We start from the raw sequence: 16,816 nt of genomic DNA, 5'->3' as shown, positions 1-16,816 counted from the left end.
AGCACCTTGGAATGCAAAGTGTTACATAAAAGCAAGATTTTTTAAAAAATTAATATTATTATAAACTCTTGCTGTTTTGTTAAACCCTGCTGGAAATGAGGCCATCCTGACTTGTTAAAGGAGTTGACACTGTGGAATGATTAATAGTGCTAATTTCCTCATATATAGTCACAGTTCTGAACTGATTCTGCCGGTCACACACAGCAACCTCTGATCCTTGTTTAATTTCAGTGTGTCCCCCCCGCCCCGCCCCATTCTTCATTCTGTATAGTCATTCCTAGCACATATTTTCAACAATGTGCTTTTACAAAACTGAAAGGATTCCCATTTCAGGCTATGCATTTCCTGAAACTAGACAATCTGTAACATCAAAGAAAGAGGATGCATGCAAGAAATGGGTGATTTCTAAAAGAGAATTGCTAGGGCTCACACCTTACCTGAAACTCCATCTTCTGATGGAGACCCTCCGTCAGAGACCCTCTTGTCTTTATTTGTATTTCTGTATGTTCTAGTGCTGAATCGTCAATTAATTTATAGGGCTGATCCATGAAGCCTAGATGCAACATAAGTTCTAGGTATGGACAAAAATTCTGGTAGCCAATGCTATAGCATAAACATGTCAGACTTGAGCTCTAGTTCTCCCATTCAGTCACGAAGTCCACTAGGTGACCTTGGGCCAGTGTCTTTCTTCGCAGTCTAACCTATTTAACAGAGCGCTTGAGTAAATGAAGTGAGTGATGGGAGAGCTATGTGTGATCTTTGCAAGAAAGGCAAAATAAAAAATGTGACTGGCAGTTTTAAAAAAGGGAGCAAATTAGAAATATGTTTTCTGTTGTCACTACAGTAAACATTTATCGAACATGGGCCAATACAAGAAACTAAATTTCGATTAAATATTGGTAAGCACTTGGAACATTATACAACAATCTAGAGGAATGGCATGAGTTTAGTTTTATCTTATTTTATGGTTCCTCTGAACATTTTCTGCCTGTAGAACAACTTCAGAAGATTTACAGCTTTAAACAATTAGTTAATCCAATAAATGATACACTTTTTGCCTATTCTGTGTGAATTCCTAATATTCTATCTAGCAATTTAACAAATTGCTTTGAGATAGTATTGAATCTCCTTCCCTGGAGATTTCAAGTTAAGGCAAGCCTAAGAGCTTGTAGTGGCATTTGCTCACATTCTTCCCTTATTGAGAGTCAATGTATGTACTAGAGTGTCAGACTAGGAGAGGGGAGATCTGGGTTTATATCCCTGCTCCACCATAAAACTCATTTGGTGACCCCCCCCCCCATCTCTCTCAGCCTAACCTACCTCATAGGATGGCTTGAGTACAAAATAAGAAGAAATGGGAATCATACTGAACTCCTTGTAGGAAAGCAGGATAGAAATCTAATTAATCCCCTTGTTTCTTTCCTTCCTATATTGTCTCTCCCCACTCCCCAGCTGCATCCATACCCTGCTGGACATGACAGTGGCGTAATATCCAATGATGTGCAAATGCAGCTTAGGGCAGAGAAAGGGGACAACTTTATAATGAGGCCAACTAAGGTTCAGGCTGCCAGTGATGGATTTTAGGAGGATGCTGATTAGGTGGGGTGCAGACTCCAGGTGGGATGCAGACTCCAGGTGGGGTCTGGCGATCTGGAATTACAGTTGATGTCCAGATGACAGCTTTCAGTTCTCCTTGGAGAACTGAAAATAGCTACTTTGGAGGGTGGAGTCCCTGCTGAGGTCCCTCCCTAGGCTCCACTTTCCCCAAATATCTAGGAATTTCCCAACCCAGAGTTGACAACCGTGGTGCCTATGTCCTGTTCCTGCCCCCATGATCAGCCTCCCCTCCTGCTCACCCATTTCCTCTGTCTCTGCCTCTCCAGCCTGCCCTCCCCACTCTTGCTTGGGAACCAGAGCAGCTAATCATCATCTCTTTGCCCCCCAAGGACCTTGCCATCAGGCCCTATAGCGCCGGCTGAACTCTCCTGAAACAACAAAATAGAGAACCAGAAATTATGGCCAAACTCTGATGAGAGGAAGGAATCTCATAAGAGTTCAGCGATTCCTAGAGGACAGAGTATGCACAGCTTGCTGTACTGTTTTTAAAAAGGTCTGAGGGTCAAAGTAGCATAGGAGGTGTAGCTGTACCAGCTCCTAAGCAAGGGCAGCTTGCCAGCATCAATTGGCTCTATCAGTTGCTTGACACGAGTCAGAAATATCTCTGGCTTGCTTATCTGATCATGTAAAGTTCTCTGTACATCGATAAGACTATACAAATCAGTCCATAGCCTCTCTGTTGAGGCTGGTTCATGCAATGGCTATCCTGCCTTAGTTGTGTGTGTCTGTGTGTGCATTTTGGCATACCCACACTGCATAACCTGAGGGTTTCTTTCACTGCAGATTTGATCCAGTATTCATCTTTACCTATTCATCTATTCATTGAAATGGGAGTAACAGTTTTACGTCCAACTTTTTCTGCACTCTCCCCCAATTCACCCGATAAGCTTGAGCTATAACATTCCGCACCGTGTTCCACTTTTCTAACTTAAGTGTAGTTTGTAAGGTTTACATTGTTTTTGCAAGGACAGTGTCTGGTCTCTGGAGACAGACTGGTGTTCATGGAACCATTTTAATAGCAATCGTAATAAATGTATCAATGTCCTTCTTAAGGCAAATCAGTAGGGAGAGCAAATACAAAAGAAGGGCAGGGCTCCTGTACTTTTTAGCAGTTGTGTAGATATTCGAATTTGGGTAGGCTGCAGCGGGTCACGCAGAGGCGATAAAATCTGCACCTCCTACAATTTCCTTTTCTACAGAGCTATTAAAGATCAAAGAGGTTTGGTCTCTTTGGCACTGGGTGAGTCTACACTTCAGTGCTGCCCATTAGACTCCTGAGAACCCACCCCACCCCCACCCCGTTCTTTTAGAAGTGCTATCTTGTAGTATCTGGCTCATAGCCAAGGACTACCTCCTCATTGCTGTCCTTTTCCTGTTGTTATTCTCCCATGCCATCAGTTGTTCAGAATGCCTCTGCTAAAATAATCTCTCAGCCATTGCAGTGATCATCTCTGCTCTGCACTAGCTCACTGTGAATTCTGCATCACCTTCATAACAGGCTGCCTATGTACTTATTAATGTTACTTTTTTTAAAAGGTAAAGGTAGTCCCCTGTGCAGGCACCGAGTCATTACTGACCCATGGGGGGACATCGCATCACGACGTTTTCTTGGCAGACTTTTTACCATCCTTGAGCCAGCTACCTGAACCCGGCTTCCACCAAGATCAAACTCAGGTCCTCCTGAGCAGAGCTTGGACTGCAGTACTGCAGCTTACCACTCTGCACCACAGGGCTCTTCTGTTATTTATAGTCCGCCTTTCTCACTCAGTCTCAAGTTGGGTTATTTATTTAAAATATTTCTCAGCCACCACCAAAAAGGAGCTCAAGGTGACTTACAGTATAAAATATAAACAGACAACAGTTTTTACAATATAAAATAAATAATCAAAATACAAAATACCAAAACAGTTAAAAACACACTTAAAAATACATCTAAAAAGCTATCCTAAATAAAATGGTCCTCACACAGTGTGATTCAATACTATCACTAATTCAATACTATCACTGCTGATAAATCTCTTGAGAATTCAGCCCTTATCTCTAAAGAAGTCTCTTTTATGATGCTCCTAAAGCCCATCTCTTCTACAAGAGGCTGGGGAGGGCAGGAAGGAATTAAACAGTGCCACCCAAAGCGGAATTACATTATTCTAAGTCCATTGAAGTCAATGAACTTAGAAGGATTTAAGTCCATTTAGAATGGCACTGTATAAAAACTAAACTTTAAAAGCATGTTTCTTGCTCTTGTTATGAAAATCTCTAAAGATTTTGAAACAAAATAGCAAGCAGCAGCAGATCAACTTTCTTGCAATTCAAATCTCACAAAATCCAGATCTCTCTAGAGATCTGTTAAGCATTTGCCCAAATAGAAAGGCACTAAGCTTCCAAAAAGGATAACAACACATGCTGCAGCTTGGCATCTGAACAACATTAGATACTCCTGGCAACTATTATTAATTATATGCAGCTATACTATGTAAATTAAGTACATATTATGTCTTTCTAACATTTTCAACCCTTGCTTTAAGTGAGTTCTCCAATGAATGAAACATGAACCAGGAAACAGAATTAGACAAAATATTGTGAAAAGGAATGGAACAAACCCATCAGTTATAAAATATTCCATGAAGAAGAATGCTGGAATTATTACAAAGGCTGAACAGTTTGCTGATTTATCATTCTTATTTTAACCTCTGTTCACATAGCAATTTATATTTTAAAACAATTTAGAAGTGCATGATCTACATAACAACAAAACAAATTAAAATGTTTTGGAGCCACCAAACATTTTAAAAAGAAATAAAACAGTATCAGCAAAAGGCTTTAATCACTAGGGCTTTTTTTTCCCTGGGGAACATGCTGCTACATATTACTGGCACCTTTTTATGGAGTACCAGTGCTTCTTAGGCATTTGGGAGTTGGGATGAGAGGGGAGAACATCACGAGTACCAGCACTTAAAAAAAAAACTGTAATAAATAATCAAGAGCTCACCCGAGCTCTTGATGGGAAAAAACACCTTGTAATTTGTATCTTCAAAGAGCAGCATGCATGTTTTGCTTTCTACCAAATTAGGACTGCTTCTGAAAGGCACTTCTAGTAGACATCAGTTGTACATCCACCAATGAAGATACCTTAAGCAGGCCCTTCTCAGCAGATCAGTAGATCTCCATATTTGATGCATGCACAGAATTTGGGGTGCCAGGGGTATTTGGAATATTCCAAAATAATATATAAATGTATTAATTTTATCTGTTTGTGATGGCTTAGAGGATCATGCCATTTGATAATTTATTTATGTTTCTGTCTAACATTGTCTAATGGTGTCTGAAGAAGGGAGTTTGGACTCTCAAAAGCTTACACTCTGAAAATCTTGTTGGTCTCTAAGGTGATGATGAACTAAAATCCTGCTGTCTAATTATCTGTTGTACTGTATCAGAACAAAGCATTCTTGAAAGCAAACATGGCTTCAAATATTCATAAAAAGTCCAGAAGTTTGTACTGATTCAAATACTAGGCTAGATGAATTCTGCCCCAGCAAGTTGTAAGGTGCAATCAAAAAGGATCTGTTGCAGCAGTGTGCAGCATGAAAGCTCTGCCCCAACATACTCTGCAACATTGCAAGAAATCCTGGTACATATTGTGGATTTCAGGTGCTTCATTTGCTCCCTCTAATTCGGATTACTGGCCTTATTGGGTGTGGGGTATCTCAGTGTGTTCAACCCATGCATTCCATTTCCTGTCCTCGTAAGCATTTCTAATTGCTCATATGACAGAGTAGCTTCACATACACATTCACTGTGGGGCTTACAGAAAAACTAGCAAGGTCACACTTCTGAATTCCTGCTATAGATGTAATATCCAAAGACAGTGAGATCCATCCATTACCAGATGATCTGATGAGTCCCAGCTTTGTACCTATTTCTGAAAATCAAGACTCCTGTAGAATGCCATGACTAGCAAAACTTGCTCTTGCCAATTGTACCAAGAAAGGTTAGTTAAGAATTTATTTCCATGAGACTGAAACATAACCATGGAATCATTTGTGGGTTTTGTGTCATCCATAATTCCCACACGTGTTGGTCCTGCTCTGGATCAGGACTGTAGTAGCATGCAGAAAGAGTTTCAGTCTCCTTCTCCCCTCTTACTGTTGCCCTGATCAGGATCAGGAATGGTCCATGAATCTGCACTTGTCTAATAACACACACACACACCCTTTCTTTTTGAGGTAACAGTTATGGCGAAGATGCTGAAAGTGCTGTGGCTGCATGCTGCCCCAATCGTGATTCAGGGGAGCAGGAACCGCTCATACGAGAATCATGGAGAACACAGGGCTATTGATGGGTTAAGGGTGGGGCCTTCATCTCGGACTTACAGGATGACTGGGGATAACTGGGCTATTGGCTCTAGCCAGTGTAGTGCAGATCTCCATGATCTCTCCCTCCCCATTTCCAAAGACCATAATAAGTGGGAGGGCAGAGATTGTCTATGGCTTAGTTATCCCCTACTTCTTCTTAAAAGTATTCCCTGACCTAAAACCCTGCCCCCAAGTTGCTAGTAAAATTAAATTTATTTCGAAAATGTATATACTACCTGTCTAGCAAACTGCTAGAGGCAGTTTACATGTATGTATGTATGTATGTATGTATGTATGTATGTATGTATGTATGTATGTATGTATGTATGTATGTATGTATGTATGTATGTATGTATGTATGTATGTATGTATGTATTCCTTTCATCTTTCTCCCCAATGGGAACCTAAGGTGGCTTACATTATTCTCTCTCCTCTAGTTTATTCTCACAACAACCTTGTGAGGTAGGTTCATCTGAGAGTGTGTGACTGATCCAAGGTTACTCAGCAACCTTCGATAGCAGATTGGGGATTTGAGCCTGGTTCTTACCAGATCTTAGTCCAAAAAGATATAATGATGACCCCTTAAAATATGTATAAAATTAGCAACAACCACCACATCTTACAAACAAGCCAGGGCATAAAAGGGCATTAATCAAGAGACTACAAATAATATTCATAAAACAGTCCTCCGGCTGCAAGCAGCAAATCATCAAGCTTAAAAAGATGAAACTGATCAGTTAAAGCCCCAGATAAAAGGAAAGGGTTTGGCCTGGCACTTTAAGAAAACATGTAGATACTAGGTAAGACTCAAGGGGAGGGCATTCCAAAGATGAGGCGCCATCACTGTAAAATCCCTGTCTTTAGCTGTCACACATCTCACTTCTGCAGGCAGCACAGAGAGCAGAGCTTGGGGAAAGTGTTTTGACTAATGGGCAGGACTGCATGAGAGGAGGGCCTAAAGCCATAGAACCAAAGTCACAGCCCAACACCATAGAACCAGGAACTTCGAATTGTGCCTGGAGAGAGCTGGAGAGCCAGTGCAGATCTTTCAGCACAGAAAGACACCACCCCTCTGTCTAGCCTTTACAATACTCACCCCACCCTCAACACACAAATGTGAGGATCCAGGGAAAGGAGGAAAATTTCACTCATTCATCAATATTGTCCTAACTCTGTGTGCTGCTACGCAAGCAAGAATGTGAATTGTCTACAAATCAGAGACTCCACTGTCTACCCGTAATCTGTCACAATCCTGTGTCTGAAGGGAGTAACAGTTCTGGAGAATTTCATGAAAATTGTATGGGTCAAGAGAAAGCATAGGATCAGGCTGCACCTCATTGAATTCTACCTCGGTGCAAACTGTATTGAAAAGAATGGAGGTTTGTTTGTTTTTTAAAGAAAATTATACCCCACCTTTTAATTTGTTTTTACTCCATCCTTCTTGTGTGGACCTCAGAGTGATACACACAGCAACCTGTGATAACTTAGTCTGAGAGTCAGTGACTGGCCCAAGGTCACCCAGAGAGCTTCATGGCAGTGTGGAGATCTGATGTTCTACCAACATTCTCCAAGAAGGTCCACAGCCTAGGAATAGATGCTGAGACTCCAAGAACAGTGCTGGTCCAAGGAATATGCCTATACTGTAAAGCTGGCATAGTCTCATCCAGAACAGCTGGTATCCAACTTCTCAAACCATCTGAACCTTTAACCAATAGCATGTCCAGCTTCTCAGGATTAAGCTGTATCCCCATCCAGCCCATCACTGAATGCAGACACTGGCCAAGCAAACCCACAGCTTCCTAAATGTCATGAGGATGGGGGGGGGTCACCTGAATATGGAAGGCACTGTAACCCAAACCAGCTGGTGACCTCCCCTAGTGGTTTAACGTTGATATAAAATAGCACAGAGAATAAGGTAAAACAGTTCAAATGATGTGGGAAGACCAGTCATCTCCAAGTACTACCCTCTGGACTCGTGCCTTTCAGAAAGAATGAGAACCACCGCAACATGGTACATCCTATCCCAACTAGTAAATCCAGAAGAATATCATGCTCGGTGGGAATGAATGCCACTAAGAAGTCTAGGAGAACTAATAGGAGCGCATTCCCTCTGACCTCCTTCTAGCACAAGTTGTCAACTAAGGTGGTTAAGGCTATTTCAGTGACAAAAAGGTCTGAAGTCAGAGCAAAAAGTGTTCAGATTATTAGTATCATCCAAGAATCCTCCTTTAGGCTAAGCTGCTCTGCTGCTAAATGGCGGTTGTGGACGAGGGGTGTGGGGAGGGAGACTTCGAAGAACTGTGGTTTCAATTGAATAGATTAGCTAATTAGAATCTGGTATATGTGAAAGTGAGTTTACATGCAGGGAGGGAGTGTTTGTATTCCTGTTTGTATGTGGTGTCAGTGTGTTGCAAATACATGTGATTGTATATAGTTCACTTGAACTTCCCTCTCAGCAATGAATAAACTCTACTTAGATATTTACACCAAGATTGTTTATTGCACAGATTATGTTTAGGAGTTGCATTGCTCTAAGCTGCTCCAAATAGCTCTGCGTTGAGGCTTATGGTCAATGCTTAGGGCCATACCCTGAAAATGCCTTTTCCTTGGTTGAACAATAGTTCTAATGTGCTTCATAAGAAAGTGCTGCACTGGTAAGTCTTTCCCCCCTTCCAGTTACCATCTGTATTATTCCAGGGAACTTACAAGTCATAGGGGGAGGCAAAGGTGAAGGTTTAGAAGGGAAGCCAAACAATATGGCATCCTAGTGCCCTGTCACTTCTGAAGAAAACCAGCCACACCCACAGAAGGTTCCCCATGCAGTGACGGGCAAGTTGAGAGGACCTCTGGCAGGAGTCAGAACTTCATGAGTTGACCATATTGTTGCGAAATTGTTGGCCGAGGACAGCTTTGCCATTAAGCAGCAGGTTTTGTATGTGCTTTAAAGAGTGACATAATGTGAGTTATTTAACCTATTATATTTTTCACCCATGAAGGGGTGGGGATGAGGGGAGAGATTACTCTTTGCATTTCTACTTCAAGAGGAAAAATGGCCTGTAAACCTCTTTACTTCAGTTGTGGCAGCTAATGGCATGTCTCCAACCATGGTTTCTGCTGATTCCCCTCTGCTGCTGTAAACCCCTGCTTTGTACTCCCCCTGCCCCTTGCTGTTCATGAAAGTCCAATGACCCCTAGGAACAAAACTGTTCAGGAATAAGTGGGTAAGTCCTGTTTGGCAAGGTCTCTGGATCTCTGGATACATGCCAATGTGTATTTATAGGATTTGACTGTTAGGATTTGTGTTCTGTCAAAAGGAAGTATTGAAATTAGACATCATAAGTTATCTAAGAATCTCAGCTCCAATCAACAAGTCCTATCGTTGTATGAAGCTGCCAGACCAGAACATCTGCTCTAATTGGCAGAGACCCTCCAACAGCTCAGACAAACATTCCTTCTCTTTTCTACCTGAGATACTTTTAACCAGAGATGCCAGGGATTGAACCGGAGCCTTTCTGCATGCAGAACATGTGTTCTGTCACCGAGCTCAAGTAGAATTTGCCTGATCACCTATTTTTGTGCTCTAGCAAAAAAGAGCTTCAGTATTAGAAATTAATTCTATTTAAGATTCTGGATTTTGATCTGTAATTGTTAGGCATTATAAATCTAAGCTCCCCTCTTCTTTATGTAGCATATGTGAAGTTTGCAAAACAAAACCATAATAGCAGGAGAGCTTTTTCCAGCTGGTGGAACCACCTTATGGAGCCCATCTGCCACAGCTTTTTTAAAAAAAACTGAGCTTCTGTTGTATTGTAAATAACATTTATTTAGAGTTACAAGTTTTTTATACACACATCCATTTGCAAACCACCATGCTGGAGTTCAAGCAATTCCTGGGGGGTTTGTGAAGCAATCTGCATCGTCTCTGACATCACTGAAAATTCATAACTGGCTGCTGTTTAGAAGAAGCATTTGGTTGATATTTTCTTTTCACGCACAGGAAGAACAAAACCAACCTGGCACTTTCCATGATTCAGCTTCAAAAGCCGACTGATGAAAATGACAAGCATTTCCCTTACGCACAAGTTTGAAGATCATAAATCTTAAGAAGAATTTGGCAACCCTAATGCAATAATGTACCCCCACTCTCAACGCTGTGATATCAGTGATACTGCCTTTATGTGTAGAAACATAAATTACCATGAAAACATTTCTTGGAAATTCTGTTTTCTGTACAAGAGGACAAATCTTTCTTCTCACCAAAGCATCAATTAATTTTGGCTGAGCACTTTACCTACCAACTAACAGGGGAATAATTGCAATCTTCACATTTGTAAATGGTGAGTATAAGTTTCAGATCCAAGTTGAACCTCAGAGTGGAAGGAACCCAGTGGGCTGCCCAGGCTAACCTAGAGACCAGCCCTAAGCAGGTTTATTCAGAATGCAATTCAGGTCTATTCAATGGGACTTATTCCCAGGAGGGTATTCTTGGGAATTCACTGCTATTGTCCCAAGGATGTACCACCTAATTAATGTGCTCTAATTGTCATTACAGCATTCTAGGATGTCATTCTGTGATGGGGACTAAGGATCTCTAAACAGAAAACTCTTAGCTAATTAAGGAGAAGAATCAAGGAGAATCCCAGGATTCTTTGGGGGAAAGTATGACAATTAAAATGGAAGAAAACTGGTATTTGTAGACTGTGCTGATATATATGTCCTGAAGAGACTTTTGATACCTAAGACATTCCCATCCCTCATCAACACTTGTTGCCCATGCTTCTTTGGTAAACTTCACAATAAAACATTCAACAGCTTTCCTTGGCCGGTAATTCCACTGGTGGACTTTTACAGCAAGACACCCCCCCCCCATATTTAACTTCAGTTACTTAAAAAAAAATTAAATGTGTCACTTTTTGTCCTGTTCCCCACATAAAGGGGTGAAAATTATCCCCTCTGCTTTTGGACATTCTCTGCAACCAGAGGACCCCTGAGGTCATTCTGCAATGCTCAACACCTGTAGTAACCTGTCCACATTATTATAACAGAGGAGTAAGCAGACTCTTCCCCTGAGCTGGCTTGTATGCAACAGTGTACAATGTATTCCAGATGGGCATGTCCGTTTGTGAGGACCCTACTAGGTTCCTTGGGAAATTAAAGGAAAATAAGACTGATACTTGCTATGCACTGTTGTTTCACAGCCTGCATTGTCTATTCCCCATTCTCATCATTAATTTGTCCTTCCCAGTTTTCAAGCACATGCACACAAAAGACTCAGGGCTGCACAGGTCACCAGGTGAGTGCCTAATTCCAAGCTCTTCTTCCTCAAGAGATGCATTTGATCTGATTACTTATCCTTTCCTCTTGCATGCGATATATGCAATCAAAGCTCATAAGACATGAAAAGAGCAGTATGTTATGGAACCAAACCATCCCTGCATTACATAGGTAAGAGATAGGCCATAAAAATAGCTTGATATGCACATGACATTGTTTAAAGACACAGAAGAACCTCTTTCCTCTCCTCATTAGAAATATAGAGAAGTCACTTATTCAGGTTGCAACAGGGATTTGGAGAAAGATATCAAAATCCCTCAATCAGTCATATTTTATTCAAATTCAGAGGCGTAATTATAATTTAGACAATACTCATAGTGCATTTCCAAAGTGCTCAGAGTGCTGGAGAAACATTGTTTCAGCAGTCCTGTAAGGTTATCAGAAACCAGACTCTCCTCCATGTAATTATTATTAGGGATTATTATTAGGGATTAAGGCTGAAATTCTAACCCTATTTACATCCCAGCCAAATATATCAGGAACCTGGAGGCACCTGAAAGACCACTAAAAGTTATCCCACCATCAGCTTTGTTGAGTCAGAACTCGACTCATCCTATGCGTGAAGTTAGCTCTGACTCAGGAAAACTTATGCTGTAATAAATGTTTTACTTTGTTGCTACAGGCTGACACGGCTACCCGTCCATTGGGAATTTGCCTCCCAACCAAGTTCATTGGATTGGCTTATAAGAAAGGGCGCTCAGGATCACAACCAAGATGCTTTAGCAACCTGATCATTCCCTGTTTTTGAAGGAGACTTTGGGACCTGGGAACCTGGAAGCAAATGCCTTTCTGAGTCACTGTGTCTGTCACAGCTGGGAACAGTTTCAGGTAGGTAGCTGTGCAGGTCTGCAGTAGAACAACGTGATTTGAGTCCAATAGCACTTTAGATACCAAGAATCTTCTGAGGGTGCGAGCTTTGGAGAGAGAAGTCTCCAGATGGCAACCGCAGAGACTTTTCTGATGGTTTTCCTGCCTTGCTGTTGCAAAAGGCAAACGTTTGCTTGGTGGTACTGGGGAAGCAACCCAGTGCCCTCTCAAGCCCTTTCTTAAGCAAAGGGAGGAAGCTGAAACATGTAAATGGGGTGGGGGGGGGCAAATGAGAGGACTTGGTTGTGCTCCCAAGTGTACCTGCTCCTTTTGAGCTGCATCTGCTCCTCAGCAGTGGCTGCAACTTGCCTGAAAACAGTCCTAGAGGGTTGAATCTTCTCCGTTTTTCTGTTCCATTCCTTTCCTCACCACAGTCCCCACCTGCCTGGCACTTATTCATGTAGGTTCCACCATCCCCAGCATAGTCTCTCCATAGGTTAAAAGGGAATCTCCCGACTCTTCCACCTGTGGAAAAGCTGGTTGGCTCCAACCCAGAGAAGCCTCAAGACTGTCGCCTCTCCTCTACTGGCATAGCCGAAGGATCAGCAGCAGCCGCGGGGATAAAATGAGGGCATCATTGCCAAGGCAGCCTTACAGGCGATGATGTCCTGCCGCCTCCTCTTCTACGAGCCGAAGAGAGCAGTCGAGGGGCTTTCCCCTCTCTGTCGGAAGGGCTCCGGCTTGCGCCACCCAGGTTTCCTCGGCAGTGGAGCTGACAGCTCGGAGGCGCCGGATCAGCCCCAGAGCTCAGCGCTCTGCGAGGGGCATTTGCCTCGGCCTCTTTCGATGGGCGGGAATCCGATTCCCGAGGAGAGACGCTCCTGGCAGCAGCGGCAGCGGTTAAGGCTGCCAAGCGGAGGCCAAGAGAGACGGGGAAGGAGTTAAACGCGGGACGGAGACTGAGTCAAAGGCCCAGCGATCGGCGCTCCGCGACGGTGAGAGATTCCCCGGCGAGAGAGAGTTGCAGGTGGGCAGCCGCGCTGGCCTGCAGGAGAAGAGCAAGAAGAGTCTTTGACTCTCGAAAGCTCATCCCCTGGAAACCGAGTTGGTCTTCAAGGTGCTACTGGGCCCGAATCTTGCTCTCCTAGATCTATAGCAGATCTATGCACTAGATCTATGCACTATCACGCAAAAAGAACGAACGAAAGAGAGAGGGGTGGCACTGATCCCCACAGACATTTCAGGTACGAAAGAAAAGTGGTTCACATTTCCTCTAAAAAACACTTTTGTATTTTACCATGATTCGCAATTCCGTTTACCCAAAAGTTCCAGTGCATTCAAAATACAGATTCCCCCAAGTAAATTATGTACAGGATGGCGGACTGTCAACCCCGTCCATTTAAATGCAAAGATTTGTGGATCGCAGCACACAAACGCTCCGACGTCCTTACTGACATTCTCCACCCATAGCCTCCGGCGAGCGATTCGTTTTACACGTGTCCCTCCATCTATTCGTTATTATTATTATCAAAACGCATCAGCTTAATACTGTTTGGGTTTCAAAAACCTGACAGGGAGGTGCACGTGGAACCCAGAGGCCGACTTCTACACTCAGGAAACAGACAAAAAGAAAAATCTAGCGCGACGGGAGGAATGATGAAGTATCCCTCTGATTTCAACAGAACTTTTTATATCCCAGTTAAACCTGCCAAGGATTGACCCGGAATCAGACTTCAGATATATACAATATAGTGAATATGACTCTTTCAAATATTCATTCAAAGATTAGAGAAGGGCGTTCTGACCCCCTCCATTTAAAATCCCTGTGATTATATTTTTGCTCTCCTACTAGTTAATTTGGGGGGTTTGCTACATACTGCTAAACGCGTATAATCCACCGAAACAAAGCAGATGTCTTTCTTTAGCTCTCATCGTTCTTCCATCGTAAATTTCTTTTTATTGAGTAGGGTTTTCTACACGTCAGTCGCTAGAAAGAGAAGAGCACGCGTTTCTTCCAAAGGGCTGGTTATTATCACGGAACGCCGAATCTGACTCAGTTGAAAAAAAAATATTGCTGTGACGTTATAGGCAAGTTCTGTCTGTGACATCAGACGGACCATTCACACGTGCAAGCCAGGACCACGCTGCCCAAGGACCACTTTGCACGTGTGAAGCAGTCCTAGAGTGGCTGTCGGTGGAAGGGATGACCCTGTGGTGGTGAGTCGGTGACGCTTATCGCTTGCGGTTCGGCTTCGTCCAGGAAAGGATGTTACCGCAGAGAACAAGCGAGGAACACACTCGTGTGAACAGGCCTCCTCCCCAGTGCCCGCGTATTCAGGGAAAGCGCTGCCGAAGCTTCGCTCCTCCGAGCGGACTGACAGCTGTTCCCGTTTAGGAAGGCGCTCTTGTTTAAGCCCCAAGTATGAACAATAAAAACAGTTTTAAATTAAAACGAGTCTGTCATCAACAAGGCTCAGCCGTGTTTACGCCGGCCGCCGCAGCGCGAACAAACACAGGCTGGAAGGTTGGCTGGCCTCGTGGGAGTCGGACCCCCGAGCTGGCCGGAGGCTCCGCCGCCCCCTCCGGACGGAATGTCCTCTCCGCCGAAGGAGCCTCGGGGCGGGCGGACGGGCGGGCAAAGGCCGGCCCGGGGAGGGGGGCGCTCAGGCGAAAACCGGAGGGATGGAGGGAGCGGGGCTGAGGCAGCGGCTCGCTGGGCGGGGGGCCGCGGGTCGCCTGTCTGCTGGCAGCCGGAGAGACGAGGCAGAGAGCCTCGCGCCCCGAGACCGCTCGCGCCAAAGGAGGCCGAGAGACCCCGCCACAGGTGGCCGCGCAAAAGAAGGCGAGCCGCAACCCAGCCGGCAGGAGAGGAGAAGGCCGGGCTCGTTGTTCCCGGAAGCGCGGTGACGCCACAGGTGGGTTCTCCAGCCGCTCGGGTCTCAGGCCCGCGGGGACCTTGCTAGCTGGTCCTAACCGAAGCAGGCGGTGCGCCCTACACTGATGGCTCAACCCGGCCACCTGCAGTAGATCTCTTAACTGGGCTGTCCACGTATCTCGCCTACTCTGCTCGCCCTCTTCCCAATCTTTCCATCGAAGAAGTTACAGAAATGCGAAATGGGGCAGCCGCGGCGCTTCCGAGGCGAACCCTCCAGCATCAGGGCTCGGGACGGGGGTCCGCTCACTTGGTCAGATGCACGGAATACGTTGGGTTCGTCTTTATGGTCTACTTTCTGCCGCAGACCAACCCGGCTGCCCATCTGGGGTGAGGGACGAGTCAGAGGTCTCCCCGGCCAAATGGGGGTTCATTGCAGCGGGGAACGACAAGGCACGAGCTCAACTCTTCCGCGGCGGGGGTGGGGTGGGGGGGTGTTAAGGCCGCACCCGTGTCCTTCCCGGGGAGTAAGCCCCACGGAAACCGGGCGACGTGTTTGCGGCTAAGCTTGTCCGGACACGGACTGCAAGTGTTTCGCGTGGGCCGGATAAGGCTCACCATTTTTGCAGGGCGGTGAAAGGTGGTGGTCTCAGGCAGATTCACCCTCCCCCTCTCCCTATCTGGGTAAACTGTTGATTCTGCCTCCGGATAAGCCCGCGGCAGCAAGCAGCGCGATGCGCGTTGACAGGCACCGTCTGCCTTCGCGGCTTCACTCCTCCGTACCCTCCCAGCTTTCTGGATAAGCAAAGCCCTCGAATGAGAACTTCCCTGCCAACCTCGCCTCGCAGCCCAGTCCAGCTGCCCCTCTGCTCTGGCTTCTCGATCCCTCAAAGGAACCATGGACAGACCCCGGCCTCGAAAGGAGAAGCCCCACGTCGAGGCCGGGGAGGGGGACCCTCCCGACGCCCAGCCCTGCCCTTCTCCACGCCGCCGGATTCTCCTGGGCTGGAAGCCCCTTCGCCGACTTTGCCTGGCAGCAGAATTTCCTCCATTGCCTGGTGTCAAACAAGAGAAGTGCATGCCGGGGTTAAGCCGGCGGCGGCAGCGCCTCTGACTCGGGGGAGAGGTCTGGGAAGTGACCGCGAGCAATTCTGGCGCTTTGCACATGCTTTGAAGATCGCTTGCCTTTAGCCTTCGCGGCCGTCGCACGTGTCCGCTTTCCGAACAGGATCCGTGGCTGAACCCCACCGAGACAAGGGCTGAGGATCTCCGACGGGGCATCCTGCCGGGTTCCCTCCCCCAGGACACCCCCCCCCCGAAACAAGGGCTCTGCCTTCCACTCACCACCAGGAGGAATCCACGCGGGGCGTGAGACTCAGCAGCAGCAGGAGCAGCGGCAAGCAGAGGCGGGAGCTGGCATGGATGCCCTCGGCCGCCCGTCGGCTGCCCCCGGGAGTCCAGGCAATCCTAGCAGCGCTGGCCAAGCGGTTTGAGCCGAGCATAATTCCCTCTCCGGAGGCGAGAAAAGAGTATCAGGAGGAGGGCGAAGGGAGCTCCAGAGTAGGCGACCTCGTGTCCAGCCCGGCCGCTGCTCCCTGCCCTGCCGTCTGCTCTGGGCCAAGTCAAGCTAACCACGGGGCCGGGCGGCGGGCTTGGCGGGCGGCGGCTTCCCTCCGGAGATGCGCTGGCCTCCGCCTGGGCTGGAAGGAGCGGCTCCGAGGCAGACCCACGGACGGGCATCTGGTGGGAAGGATGATGACACGCCGGAGGGCCGGGCTCGGGGGCAGGCGGGGGAGATTGACACCTCCTTTGGGCTCTCATTGGGCAAAACGCC

At 45.9% G+C, this 16,816-nt stretch overlaps 1 protein-coding gene across 1 annotated transcript in view; it reads right to left on the bottom strand.

The window, feature by feature from the left end:
* Nucleotides 1-16,531, bottom strand: part of WNT2B (Wnt family member 2B) — a 39,714-nt gene extending 23,183 nt beyond the window's left edge. Inside the window, exon 1 of the mRNA XM_054980046.1 lies at nucleotides 16,327-16,531. Within this exon, the coding sequence (XP_054836021.1) occupies nucleotides 16,327-16,484 (158 nt within the window). The 5' untranslated portion in view covers nucleotides 16,485-16,531. The remainder of the gene's footprint in view (nucleotides 1-16,326) is intronic.
* Nucleotides 16,532-16,816: the final 285 nt, after the last annotated feature.

This window comes from Eublepharis macularius, chromosome 5 (assembly GCF_028583425.1).
Source record: "Eublepharis macularius isolate TG4126 chromosome 5, MPM_Emac_v1.0, whole genome shotgun sequence".
Taxonomy (NCBI): Eukaryota; Metazoa; Chordata; class Lepidosauria; order Squamata; family Eublepharidae; genus Eublepharis; species Eublepharis macularius.
Note: the sequence above shows the minus strand (reverse complement) of the source record. Positions and strands in the feature narration are given on the sequence as shown.